This window comes from Crocodylus siamensis, chromosome 1 (genome assembly GCF_052110815.1).
Source record: "Crocodylus siamensis isolate JL-2025a chromosome 1, ASM5211081v1, whole genome shotgun sequence".
Taxonomy (NCBI): Eukaryota; Metazoa; Chordata; order Crocodylia; family Crocodylidae; genus Crocodylus; species Crocodylus siamensis.
In genome coordinates this window covers 173853273-173867493 of record NC_143395.1, presented here as the reverse complement: position 1 = coordinate 173867493, position 14221 = coordinate 173853273, and the positions used below count along the sequence as shown (strand labels likewise).

Genomic DNA, 14221 nt, shown 5'->3' with positions numbered 1-14221 from the left:
GCAGTCCTTGCCTTTGTCACCTGTCTTGCTCGGATAGCGTCTCCTCATCTTCTTGCGGCCCCCTCCCCCAGCGAGGCTAGTTTAAAGCTTGCCATACGAGATCAGCCAACCTGGAAGACCAGTAGACTTTTTTTTTTTTTTTTTGCTAGAAGAGTGAGTCTCAAAATGTTTTAGACTCAAGGCACTCTGGAAAATTCCAGTCTTTTTGCCCATGGAAAAATACCAGAGAAATTCTTCTGTTGCCGAAAGCACTTTGAAAGACTGCAGTAGGTCAAAATATTTCAACACTGAATTCCTGTTGGCATCTTTAGGTTTATCTTGTGAATGATCTGTAGGCATTTGCACACTAACTGCGTTGTTTGGCACCTATACGCTCCAAACAGTTTGCTGGCATAGCCCTTCTTGGGGGTTCTGAGCTCAGACAAGGATTTCTTCTTATATTTTTTTTATAGTTAAGCAGGAGGCAGGTTAATCTTGCACTGTAAAGACTAATTTAGAGTTGATAATCTATGGCCCACAGGCCATCCTGTGGAGCCATTGAATCTGACCTGTGGGCTTGCTGGCTTTCAGTGGTGGGGCTTTCAGTTAGGGGTGCGCCAATAGAGGTTTTGGGGGCTGATACCAATAGCCAGTTTTTTGGCAAATTTTTATATTGGCTGATATAAATCCGATTTCCAATACAGCTGAGCGCAGCTGGTAAGTCTGTTGTGGTGGAAAGGGAGGGGAGATTGATGCCCCCTCCCCCCCTGTGAGGGAAGGAGCGAGTGGGGCAGATGCTGTGGGGATGGGACACAGCTGCGGCTTGTCCGGGGGAGGGGGGCTGCTCCCACTGCTGCTTCCACCCCAGGAGGGAAGGGGGGTGCTCCCAGATGTGCAGGGTGGGGTCACGGGCTGCAGCTGTGGGCTGGGACTGGGCTCAGAACGGGAGGTGGCAGTGCTGGGAGAGGGGTATGGGGGGGCTGCAGCCACCCCAGATTTTGCCATAGCCCCCCTTCCAGCACTGCTGCTGCCCACCCCAAGCCCAGCCCCCACCAAGAAGAGCCCGGTGCAGCCCCAGATCAACCCCACAGCTGCAGCCTGCCTGCCCTGCCCCACATCCCTGCACTGTACCCTCCTGGTGGTGCACACAGCGGTGGGAGCCTCTCCTTGCACCCTCTGTATGAGCCATGGCTCCATCCTCTGTCCCACCCCTGCTGGGCAGCGCCATTCTCTCCCTCCCCCACCATGGGGGGTGTTGATTTGCCCCCCATGCACCCCTCTCCCCTCCACTTCCACTTACTAGCTGTACGCAGCTTTCCACACTCCTCACTGCCTGCATGCTGCATACACACGTGCGTGTTTATTGGCCAAATTATCAGCTGCATTGTGCCGATTTCCAATACAGCCAATTTTCTTTATATCAGTGCTGATCTGATATAAGAACGATGTATTGGTGCATCCTCTAGCTTCAGCTGCGGGTGCTCTCCCATGAAGAGTAGCAGTGGGAGCTGGGTTCTAGTACCTCTCTGTCTAACTGCCTCTGACCGGAATGGGGTGACTTAGGGCTGCAGTCTAAAAAGTTTGTTGCCTGCTGGGCTAACTTAGCTGAGTTTGTCTATAGGGTGCAACTCTACCCTGCCTTCTGCCTGACTTTAGACCAACACTAACTCCTCTCTAGTTAAACCACTTCCCTGAATAATATAAACTATGCTAGCAAAAGGATTTTTGTACAAATATAACTTAAATCAAACATAGTTCTACTAATTAGGGCTATGATTTTCTTTTTTTGCTTACAAGTCACTAACCCTACGTTGGCCAAATATTGCAGTTCCTGAAAACCCCTGGTTTGCTTTGCAGAAGTGTTCAGTTTTTGCAGGTAGAAGCTTTCTTTTCCATACTTCAAGTGCAGTGAAGCGCTAGGTACTCTTCCCTCCCCCCAAACTCCCCTCCCCAAACAAAACAGGCCCAGAGCCCTTAATTTTGGTGTCCAAAATCAGTTTACATCTTCAGCATTTATCTCTGTGCCTCGTCTCCTTGTTCTGTGAGGTGGAAATGACAGAGGGGTGTTTGTGAATGTGTACTAGGATGGATGTAACTTAAAGAAATTCTTAATTCTGTGCCTAGTGCATTGTGTATGTGTGGATGGGAGTGCTTTAAACCCCATATTGAGTGAAAAAGATGAAAGGAAATGATTTCTGCACTGTGCTCTGTCCATTCTGTGCACTGAATGAAGCAAGAGTCCTATGCAGGGTAAAAATAATTAGTGTGGCATAATACATATGCATGGTTGGAGGGGGGAGGGCAGAAAGTTGACAAGCAACTTGAATTCTGGCATTTTTATAACTCGTGAGTGCTTGATTTATTTGTTTTAGCCCTTACCAATTGTTTGATAAAGTTTTTAGATGCCCTTGTAATAGAAAATGCCTCAAATAATTTATGGTCTTTTTAACCTAAAGGACACTTTCCTAATGAAATATACTATGTTTGGATGAAGTAACAGAAATACAATGGAGAGCATTTTAAAAGAAGCTTATGCTGTTATTCTGTTGGAGGAAAATTTTCAAATGCTTTAGTTTTACAGATCTATATAAAGCAGCTATATATAGATTTTAAGTCTCATCTTTCCAGTTTCTTGAATACAAAAGCAAATGGTGAATTGAAACTGACCCAAGATACAAATCCAGCACTCTTACATTTTTGTAACTCTCTTTTGCATGCTTGATAATAAATAAAAATGGTATTTCTTAGATGGCATTCCCATTTTGCTTGCTCTTTTGTCCTGATCAGTCCTGTGGTAAAAACCTTAATGTTGAACTTTGTTTCTTTAGAAGGATTGTGATGTCAAATGTCGATTTTTATGATTGCAAAGGGAAGAAAGACTAGCTTATAAGAAACTTGAGTACTTTTTCACATGTCCTATACAGTCAGTTGCAGAACAGCTGGCCAAGTTAGTGTGAGCATTAAATGATGATGTTCTCATGTGGAATTATCTCTTCATGAAAAGAGAACTCTGTGACACTTTTTTCAATGTCTCTTGTTACAAATGATAGCACTGGAATTGAATTCAGAAATGAAGAGGAGGAAAGTAGAGTGGGAAAATATTAGTTGTTAAACATCAGTAAAAATGACAGACTATTACTTCACTAATGCATTCAGAAATGCATTCTCTTTGTCATTTCTGTACATACCATTCTGTACTGTTCAACATTATAGGACTCTTCATCGTTTTGATAGCTGATGTTCACAGGAAAATGGTACTTGTGCTTTTCTTTTTACAGCTTGGTACTGCAATAGGTTTTCTGTTACCACCAGTCTTGGTTCCAAATACAGTTGATGATATTGATTTAATGCAGCATAATATCGGCATCATGTTCTATGGAACAGCAGTTGTATCCACAATTTTGTTCTTAATAACAGGAGTAGGTAAGTGACTTATTTTTTCTAATAAGTTAAGGATAATAACTATGTGAACAGAACATTTTAACAGCTGCAGTTAGTGAAATTTAGAGCTGCTGTCAGAACAAATTGCAGTTTTGAATTGTCTTTCTTTTGCATTTTGGTTTTGAATAAAAAATTAGCATAATTTGTTTTGTTTTGTTGTTTTTGTTGGGTCAATTCACCACTTGTTCAGAGTAAGTCGTGCAGGGGCAGGTGTTTGGGAAGTGCTTAAATTAAGCTCTGTGCAAGTATCTAGGCAAGTCAAATTCACCTCCATGTTTTGTTTGGTTACAAACAATGGTATTTGCCAGCATTTAGATTATACTGTGGAATTTTGTATTCTTAAGGTCTGTGGGTTGTCATATGACCTAAACATCCTTGTATTTAGTCTAAAACAAAAGGTTTGGTGTAATAGGTTTATCGGTGAAAGAGTGCTTTTGCTAGTCTAGATGGTACCAGTTTACCGAGCGAAACGCTACACTGTCAAAGTACACTTCTCATTGCAGCTCTGTCTACACTAATATTGAACTGGGGCACCTCAAAGCACTGAACGCTTTGAGCTGAAGTTATTGGGAGCCACCTGGCCCCAGTGAACTACTTCAGTTTCTTTTTCTTTTGTGGCTAGTTCCAGGTGTAGAAATGTAAAGCTCAGGGTAGAAAAGCAAAATGTTCCTGTTGGACTGCAGCAGAATTCACCTACTTTGTTTGGGTCTCTTATGCCCATTCATAATTAGAGGGGATAAAACCTGTTACCATTCTGATTGCTTTACTTTGTCATGTGGTACAACTTCTGGATGTGTCAGGAGAACTCTAAGCATCTTCAGACTGGCTAGTCCAGGCAGACAGCTCTGTTCTATATTGCAAATCAAAGTCCCCTTGGATCATGGGACACTTGCTGCTCTGTTCTAACTTGTTCCATGAAGCTGCATATCCTTCTGTAGTCCGTAAAACGAGGGGTTCTTCCCAGCCCGCCCTGCACAGATCTGGGGGCACAAGCCCCCTTCCCGTGCCCTCCCAGACGAGCGTCAAGAGCAGTGGGCCCCAGCCCCTGCCCCAGCCCCACTCCTCCCTCACCATGGGGCCTTGATCTGCACTCCCCCATACCCCTTCCCTCACCCTTCCCCTTCCATCACGCTAGACTGACCAGCTACACGCAACTCTCCAAGCTGCTGGGCTGATATTGGAAATTGGATCAGTACTGGCCAATATACCTCCTTAAAAATCAACTATCGGTATCGGCCCCAAAAATCTCTATTGGTGCATCCCTAGCCTGGTCCAGTAAAAGATTACAGAAAACTCCCTGTTGTGCTTGTACAGTTCCTGGACCATTGCAGCTACAACAACATTTCAGTCCTTTGCCTTATTGAATCAGATGCTTTTCTTTTTGGACCCTGTTTGCCTCCCTGCGTTAAGGAAACGCTACTTTTTTATGAAAGACAAGTCTATAATAGCATTTTTGTGTTCAGGCTTTGTTCGCAGAGCAATTACACACTTTCTATTTTTGTTCTATGCCCTCATCCTATCCCCAAATGGGAAGGGGAAAGTATTGGTAAATCATCAAACCCAGCTGACTGTCATGTGGACAGTTATAACAATGTTTTCACATTTGTGGACTACTGAGTTATCAGGGTATGGCCATCTTTATACAAAACTCAGTAGTATGTTAATGTTAGGGTTTCCTGGAGTTTGGCCATTTCAGAGGGGCGGTCCTGGGTGGCAAGCTGCATAAAAGGGTTTACAGGCTGCATTTGGCCAGCAGGCCACACTTTTTTGGGAAGCCCCTGTTATTTTATCCAAAGGATCCCTAAACAAATCCCAGAGTGTAGCTAATGGTACATTTACAAAAATCCAACTTCTAATTCAACTTCTAAACAGAAGTGTTTTTTACTTTTCCACAATTCTCCCTTTCCCTTACCTCCGCAACACACAGAGGTAAGTTTGAGAGAAACCTGTACCAAAGCATGGAAGTTTAAGTACCACAATATTCTCTTCTTGTTGTATACCTTTCTGTTTGCATAATGTAGAATCTTTAAACATTTGAGGGTGACATTTGCCCTTCTATAGTGGATCTGCATGAGGCATTGTATACAAAAGTCATGCCCTGTAAATCGGGGTGTAAATAGTATATGGAGGGTATGGATAATCATATACTTCGCTTCAAAAGGGGAGGGGGAGCTTCTGCTTTGGAGCACTACAGAAGCTGTTAGGTTGTAACTTTTAGATGTTCAGGAGCTAGTAGCCATACAAGTGTAGCAAAACTTGCCCCAACTTTGGTGCTGCTTAAAGCTGGGATGATTTTGCCACAGGCTTCATATTGCTGCAGGCTCATGCACAGGTAATGGTTACAGCATAATACCTGTTTGACAGTCCCCAGCTTTCCTCACCTTCCTTCCATCTTCCTCTGCTCCTTTTTTGAAACTGCTACATTTGTACATTTGTCCATATACAGTCTTATACAGGTCTTCCACAAAGGGAGGTGTCTCTTTTTAAAAATCTTCTGCCCTTGTCCTATATGGTGCAGATTTGAGGCAGAAAAGTTATTCTGCTCCTATAGCTAAAAAAAAAAGGAGCCAGATGACCCGCTTCTGGAAATGGAACACATAAATACTTTATAATGAAGAGTAGATCATCTAACTTCTGCTTCCTTTATAAAGCAGTTGATTTATCCTGAAAATATTGAGTAGTTCTTACTTTTTCTGAATGTGTCAGTTGTTAGCAATGTTAACCAAAAGGGATATCTCTTATCTAACTAGGGTGCAAAGAGGCTTTGAAGGAAGAGAGCAGACTTCCTCTCCAGTACAAGAACAAAATAGGGGGCGAGGAGGAGGAAGAGCCATCAACAGTTTAAACACTTTTTTCTCTTTCTGCCAGTCCTCTAATGTAAGGACAATAACACAGATTAAGTTTTCACAAGTTAAATGTGTTCTTTGCTTATCTGTGGGGTCAATCAGAAAAAGGCAAATGAGCTGCAGCAATCTGACTCTCTTGATAGGTATGCAAAGTAAGGGAAATTTAAATCTTTTTAGAAATTGCACAATATGCAAAAAAGAATCTCCCTGGGAATCTGTCTTAATGCTCAAATTACAAGACATGAGCTCTTTCATGTTATTGAACTGTGGGTGGCTTGAGATCTGTTTAGGGAAGTGCTAATGCCCTTGTTTGCTTATCTCTGGGGACTCCGACTGCAGATTGGACTACCTGGTCCAGCACAAGGGCTTGTATTTACCCTGCCATATGTAAGCTTTCAAGTCGCCTAAAAACTGAAAAGAGAGACAGATTTCTCTGACTATTGTGACAACTTATAAAGCATGAGCAAGACTCTCCATTTCATAAAGCCCATTAGACCACAATATTTTACGTTTTCAAATAAAATCTCATGACTTGCAAAGGTGGGGAAGTTGAAATGCTTTTTCTTTTCTCCAATAGTGTTTAAGGAAAGGCCTAAATATCCTCCAAGTCAGGCTCAAGCATTTCTTCGAGACCAGCCTCCTGAGGGCTACTCCTATAAGCAATCGATAATTAACCTGTTCAGAAATGTTCCTTTTGTGCTTTTGCTGATAAGCTATGGTAAGTGGTATTGTATGACTTTGCAGCCCATCTGAGGGCAGGAATGTGGGGATCCTGTGCAAGGAAGCACATATGCCCCCACACTTCTCTGCTTCCCAGATGCATGCTCCTGTGACTGCATCCCCTTCCCACCCTTAGCCTACACTATCTGCTCCACCTCCCACACTCAACAGGGATAGAGCCAGGGTGTCCTGGCTCCTAGCCACACCCCTGCTTACAGCACTCTAGCAGCAAGTCAGTGCTGTGCAGATCAGAGACTGTATTGACCCTTAATTTGGGACCACACACAGCATGTTCCAACTTGAGACCACATAGTCTGTAGATCTGACGTCATAAGGGTAATGTTCAACAAAGCCCTTACTGTTATGAAAAACATTCACATGCGAGGGCTTTCACTTGCCTGTGTCCATCTTTGGCTTGGTGAACTTGGATCTCCAAACCTGTCAACCTAATTCTCCTCATTTAGCCAAGTAGTGGCTTGGAAGCAGATCTCTGAAAGCCTGAGGACAGGTTATAGAGATGTGATAAGCATAGAAACAGAAATAAAAAAAAATGTGTGCAGTAACTAGATATCAGACTGGTAGCTTGAATATCTATATCAGGGGTCGGCAACCCCTGACACACGTGCCAAGCTTGGAATGCGATGCCATTTTGCTTGGTATGCCGCAGCCAGCCCTGGCTCCAGAAAGCTGCTGCCAGGCTGCTCTGAGTAGGGCTTGCAGTGTCCCAGCTTCTGGGGATCCCGGCTGGCAGCAGCTCCCCAGAGTCGGGGAGGCTCCAAACAGCTGTGCCAGCTCTGCACTGGTGCGTTCAGGTGCTCCTCTGAACGGGCAGTGGGGGCGGGGCCTGAGGTAGCGCAGTCCCAGTCTCTCCCCCGCTCCTGCCACAGAGGTGATAAGCACAGCTGTTTGTAGCCAGCCTGCTGCTTGTGAGCCCGGGCTGGCTACAAACAGCTGTGCTGGGCTCATCACCTCTGTGCCGAGAGGGGGGGAGAGACTGGGGCTGTGTGCCTCAGGCCCTGCCCCCACCGCCCGCTCCAAGGCACACCTGCATGCGCTGGTGTGGAGCTGATGCTGGAGCCTGGCACAGCTGTTTGGAGCCTCCCGACTGCAGCTGCCCCGGCTCTTGGGAGCTGCTGCCAGCTGGGATCCCAGGGTGCTTCCAGCAGGCAGCTGGGACGCTGCAAGTCCTGCTTGGAGCAGCCCAGGCTCCAGCAGCTACCCAGAGCCGGAGTAGCTGCTGGCATCCACAGAGCCTGGGTGGGGGGCCAGGGGCTGTGGGTGGGGAGCAAGGGGCACAAGCAGGGCATCCTGCTATGTACCCCTTGCCCTCGTTTTGTTTTTCTGCCATGGCATTAAAACTAAGACACTTTTTCCAAAGGGTGCCATGAGTCTACTATGGGGTACCTTGAGTTTGAGAACCACTCATTAAAAAAAAAAAAAGATTATCTTACTTATTTCTGACAGTTATTTTTATGACACGGTATAGTATAGAGTGTACATCACCTTGTCTTTTTGTTTTAGGTATCATGACAGGAGCGTTTTATTCCATTTCCACATTATTAAACCAAATGATAATAACTCATTATCCAGTAAGTGGTATTTTTTTTTTTTTATTTTTACCTTGGCTCCTTTGCCTTTCTTTAACTGTATGGATGGCATGTAGAATTGGTGTTCCGTATGTCTGAAATGCTTCAGTGAGTAGGGATTAAGCATTTTCTTTGTATTTTGAAAATGTCTTATGCCATATAGATATTGAATGATAAATTGTTGATGTTGTACTTATGATAGTTAAAGAGGACTGAGCCAGAGTCCCTGAATAGAAGTAAATGTATTAAAACAGTATCTAAATATCTGTTGTAAGGGAGAAGAAGTGAATGCTGGGAGGATTGGCTTGACCCTGGTAGTAGCGGGAATGGTTGGTTCCATAATCTGTGGTTTGTGGCTGGATTACACAAAAACATACAAGTAAGTGGTGATGAGTGGGTTGGGCAAGGGTAAAGCAGATGCAAGGCTGTTTGGGAAAATGCTCTATTTTGTCACTTTAAAACAAAACAAAAAAATAAATGTGTATGACTGAAGGGGAGAAACTAATTGATGGCTAAATAAAGTATATTCCTGATCTTTCATCAGCTTCGAGGAAATGCTGTGATGAAGACTCTGGTTACAGTCTGAAACTGTCTCATTGGGTTCTGCCCACCAGAAGTGTGGTAGAGCTGGGTTGAGCTCCGCACTAACAGGGAGTAAGGGAATGGTGACTTTTAAGGAGTGTTTGTCACTTTCTGTGCCTGGAACATGTGTAGTGCAATTTTAGCAAAATAGGAGAGACATCTCTGAATGGGAGGGAAGGTGGTACTGCCAGGATCTTTTATTCCAGCTCTGACTTGTGAGATTCATTCTCTGGGAGAACATATAGGCTCAGGTCCCACACTATTGTCATTTTGTAAAATAAGAGTTTAATTGAAAGATCAATTTTTGAATCATCTTCTGTTTTAACGAGCCCGAACCTTGTATAATTTGGGTAGTATGCACAGGACAGAATACTGTTACAGAACACAATTCTGTTGTGTATCATGCTGTGGCACATTGCAAAATTGCACAAGGCAAATGTGAACTGTATAGTTTTTGAGGTTTGTGCTTTGTTGTTTGTTTGCTTTTAATCCCTTCCCAACCAAGAACTCTTGATCTTAGGATAGAGTTCTTCTTTCAGTGACTCTTTCTTATAAAATGTGGATATTACTTTTAATAGCCCTAATGGATATTAAGCTGTTCAGTGGTTGCTTGCCTGCATATGGATTATCTTCTAACCAGTGAGTTTCGTGTCTCAGTTTTTCAGACTATAACCATTAATACAGTTTTTTTTAAATTAATAGTGAAATCAAAATCATCCTTAAGATGAGCAATGCATTCTAACTGGGCCTGCTTGTCTTTGTTTCTTAACTGAATTTTAACTACTCTTAGTACCAGTGTTCAGCTTGGGTGCTGGAACTATGGTTTGTTATACACTTCAGCAGTGTGGTTCAGGAGGTAAAACAAAGAAGGGAAGTAGAAAGGCCTTGAGCTACTAGCTGGCATAATTGATTTATCATCTGCACAAGGCACTCAGCCCCTTTATTCAAGGCCCAAGATACTATATGATAGTGGTGCTTAACCTTTTGTCCCTGTGGGCTGGATGAATGGCACAGGGCCAGTCTGTGGACTGTATCTGCAGGGCACCTCCTAGATCCTGCCCCCTACTGCCTGATCAAGCACATGGGAGGACCATACTTTCTGGCCTTCTGGGCTCCACACAGGTCCAGACAATTTGGCAGCAGGGAAGTGGCAATTAATCCTGCCAGTGCTCTCCAGCTGCCACAGTTTTGGACCCATGGGGAGCACTCCTGTTCTATGAGGGGTGGGGGGGAAGAGTGGGTAGGGAAGGGTCTGGTTCTCCCTGAATTGCATGGTATCGCCGAGTCAAAACTGCTTCAAGCAGCTTGAAAAAATCATGGTATTTCAGTTGTAGTAAAGACAAGAGTCCTATAGATATATGTGATGTCTGGCAGTATGCACTTTCTTTGTTTTAATAACATATGAATTTTATTTGCAGACAGACAACTTTGATGGTTTACATTCTTTCTTTTATTGGAATGATCGTATTTACTTTCACCCTCAACCTTGGATATCTCGTGGTAGTGTTTGTGACCGGAGGAGTACTTGGGTAAGGAACAAAAGGGAAGGCCTATTGTGATCCTAATTTAGGCAGTATTTGAGACTTGTCTAATCTGCTGTTGTCTCTCTCACTGAAGGACAACCCCCATACATCTGTTATGCAGCCTGTCTTCTGTTATAGAAATGGTGAAGCATGTTCTTGTTTCTTTTAAAACAGCAGAAATCTAGAGCAACTCAGCTGATGCCTGTGAATTTACTCACATGGTTATACTCATGCAGTCACATTTTCTTGTCTACTGCTATAACAAGAGATCATACTTGAGTCTGCCTTATAGGCCTGATTCAAACCTGCTGAAAGACGTGTCATTCTTTTGCCTTTGGGCTGTGGAACAGGCCCTGTGTAAACCTAAGTGAAGGGGATTGAATCTAAGCTCACTGATTTGTCTATGATTTATCTTTTGGTAGCACTTAAAATATTCTCAGCATACCCCAAATGCAGAGGAAGGTGAAGTCCTTGTCCCAAAGTATATAGTTTGGAAACGTTAAGAAGGGTGGAACAAAAGGATGCAATCAATATACAAGCAAAATATTTACGGTGAACTTCTGCTGTTAGTCTTCTAACTTTCAGTTTAAAAACTGAAGTATGCTAAACTTCCATTCCCCCCTCCAGTCATTTTGCTGCTTGAGTTTCCCCAGTGCAACAGTATTCTCCAGATTAGAATTCCATACTCCTAAGGCATTCTCTGCTGATAGCTATTTTCTCCAAGCTCTTTGATAAGTGAACTGTTTTTGCTTAAATAAATTAAGAGACCAATTTGACTACTTATGTCTTGCTTAAGTCAGGTAAATGAAGTGGCTTTTTTGGATCAGAGCAAAAAAGAGGGTGCATTTCTCTGTAGGGCAGTGATTGTCAATCAGGGTGCTATGATTCACAAGATTTAAACCCAGAGGTTTAAAATGGAAATCCACTGTTAAAACCATTCTGACTTTTCTGAGTTCTTTGCAACAGAACTAAATTCTGATTTCTTTGCTCAATTGGACTATTTGTCCATAGTCAAAACATGAGTGAAAATGAGCTGGCATTTTCGGAGGGGTGCCTTGAGGCTAAAAAGGTTGAGAATAACAGAGAGGTGGCTTAAAGGCCTGGATAAATGTGTTTTAGGGCTGGTGTCAATTGGTGGGAAGGATCAAGAAAGAGGAGGGAGATGTTAAAATGAAGTTTTAAGAAAGGAGAAGGGCAGAATTGAGTACTGAGTTTTACATAGTATCTTGAAAGCAAATACAGAAGACTTGAACCTAGTAGTTCTGTTCAGATTTTTGTCTCAGCCACATCTTTGATACTCTTGTTTGCTGATTTGGCAGTTTCTTCATGACTGGCTATCTCCCTCTTGGCTTTGAGTTTGCTGTGGAAATTACATACCCAGAATCAGAAGGAACTTCATCAGGACTCCTTAATGCTTCAGCACAGGTTATTTTATGTTTATAATGACAGAACTGTACAACTGTTGGTCTTTGGGCTGCGTGCAGAGCTGCTCTCTTCTCTGGCTTTCATGTCCTGTCCCCACATACCAGAAGGCAGGGCAGAGCAGTGCAGTGTTGAAAGCTGAGGGTGAGCCTAGGACTGAATGGGTACACAATGCAGTGGGGGGGGGGCACCTGCATGTTGCAGTATGAGTGTTTGCATGTCCTGGAGGGGGCCTGTGGTGCAGCCTGTGGGACACTTGGCTCCTGGCTTCCTACAAGTTTGATAGCCCTGTTGTACGATATTGAAGCTGCTCTGCTGCAATGTTTAAAACAGTGTAGATTTTGGTACTGCTAGTTGTACTATCTGTTGTATACTATTTGTTCCTGTAACTGTATGACCAGTATATTAATCTGAATTTTCATAAATGAAAAAAATACATGTCTTTAAATGAGACTGATGCTCTGAAATTCTTACAGATATTCGGGATTCTTTTTACACTGGTTCAAGGAAAGCTCACATCAGCCTATAGCCCTCTTACAGGAAACCTCTTCCTCTGTGCTTGGATCTTTGTCGGCATCATTTTAACAGGTAATTAATCTTGTTTGTCAAATCATCCTTAATTAATTGACTGCCTTGTTTAGAAATTTTATTGTCCTGTTGTAAGGTAATGAATTCATATGTGGTTGTTGGATGTCTCCAACAAAGCATAAGATTTAGATGCATTGTTTTCTGATGTGCATCAAAGGATGAAAGCTATTCCTTATTAAAGTAGCTTTTAATGTTTACTGTGGACATACCTTATTCAAAGAACAATACTGCAGATATTTGGTCAACTTTGGCTGCATAAAGTTGTGAAGTCATCTTAAGGCAGGGTGGATTTGCACCTTATAGACTCACGCAGAGAGAAAGAGAGAGCATAATCTTCCTTGAGCCTGATGCTGTGAAAGGACTCGCACTGAGCAGCATATAAATAAGGCTGATTTGAAAGAAAAGATGAGGGAGGGAGGGAGGGAGGGGGGAGCACTTCTGGGAGGAGCAACCAAGCAATAGACCCATAGGAACAAAGGGGTCCCAAAAGTTGAGAAGATAAGACTCCAGCATCCCTGTTTAGACTATACTTAACACAGTCAGCCTGTGATTTCTTGCTCCACAGTTTCCCATTCAAGCTTGTTTTTTAAAGGTTTGTTTTCTATGAACAGTTACTTTGAGATAAATGATGGACTGTTCAGGGATGTTAAAGTGTTCTGACACGGGCTTGTGCATCTTTCTAGAGCTACTGGTGTTCAGATTAGTGTTCATTCATTCTTACATGTGGATTGCCCTATCTGTCCAATACAGACAGTACCGTAGGTAGGTGATGGCCTATATGGTATTGGTAGACATGCTGTGAATGAGCATTGGATGTTATAATCTGTTATTTAGTCCAATCATGAAGTCGCCTGTGTTGATGAAAGGCCACAGCATGCATCTGGGTTTGTTGGAAGGGTTGGTGCCTTGTTGAGAGTGACTTGGGTAACCAACCAGTTACTTGAGAGATGCTCTTTGAGGTATGGGGGTTGTCTGTAAGCTAAGCCAAGGCAAGTTTGTCACCCATGGCTACTTTTGGTTGTCCTTTTCCAGATAGGGTTGGAGTTCATTAATGATGTATTGAAGCTGGGGACCAGGGGTGACAACCAGAGGAGGTCTGTTGTCCTCATCTTGGGGTTGATGTTATTGTAACTAAGATTGAGGTCTGAGTTTGGCATTGTTGGTTTGAGTGGCTACAGTTTTGGGATTATGTTGTTATGGTGCTCATTTTGGTTGGTGACATCAGAGCAGATACTGGTGTAATTTAGAGCTTAGCTGTAGATGATGTATCAAGTGGTATGTTTAGGATAAAAGCTGGTGGTATGAAAGTGGCTGTATTGGTCAGTTAGTTTCTGTTACAATATGGTGGTGATGTGGCCATTGCAAACTTTCACTATGGTGTCTAGGAAATAAATTTGCTGGACGGATTATTCGAGAGTTGCTTTGATGAAGGGCTGGAAGTTCTTAAAGTTTTGGTGACACTTCTCTAGAGTTTCCTTCCCTCATGTCCCTACAGTAAAGATGTCACCAGAGTACTTTGGGTATATCAGGGGGA

The 14221-nt window shown here is 43.1% G+C and overlaps 1 protein-coding gene across 2 annotated transcripts in view; it reads left to right on the top strand.

Moving 5' to 3' along the window:
* Positions 1-14221, top strand: part of FLVCR1 (FLVCR choline and heme transporter 1) — a 39062-nt gene that overhangs the window by 6167 nt on the left and 18674 nt on the right. For both annotated transcript variants that reach the window (XM_090049129.1, XM_090049137.1), the window contains exons 2-8: positions 3258-3402; positions 6844-6984; positions 8508-8575; positions 8848-8951; positions 10573-10683; positions 11997-12102; positions 12576-12687. In XM_090049129.1, coding sequence (XP_089905255.1) covers positions 3258-3402; positions 6844-6984; positions 8508-8575; positions 8848-8951; positions 10573-10683; positions 11997-12102; positions 12576-12687 — 787 coding nt within the window. The remainder of the gene's footprint in view (positions 1-3257; positions 3403-6843; positions 6985-8507; positions 8576-8847; positions 8952-10572; positions 10684-11996; positions 12103-12575; positions 12688-14221) is intronic.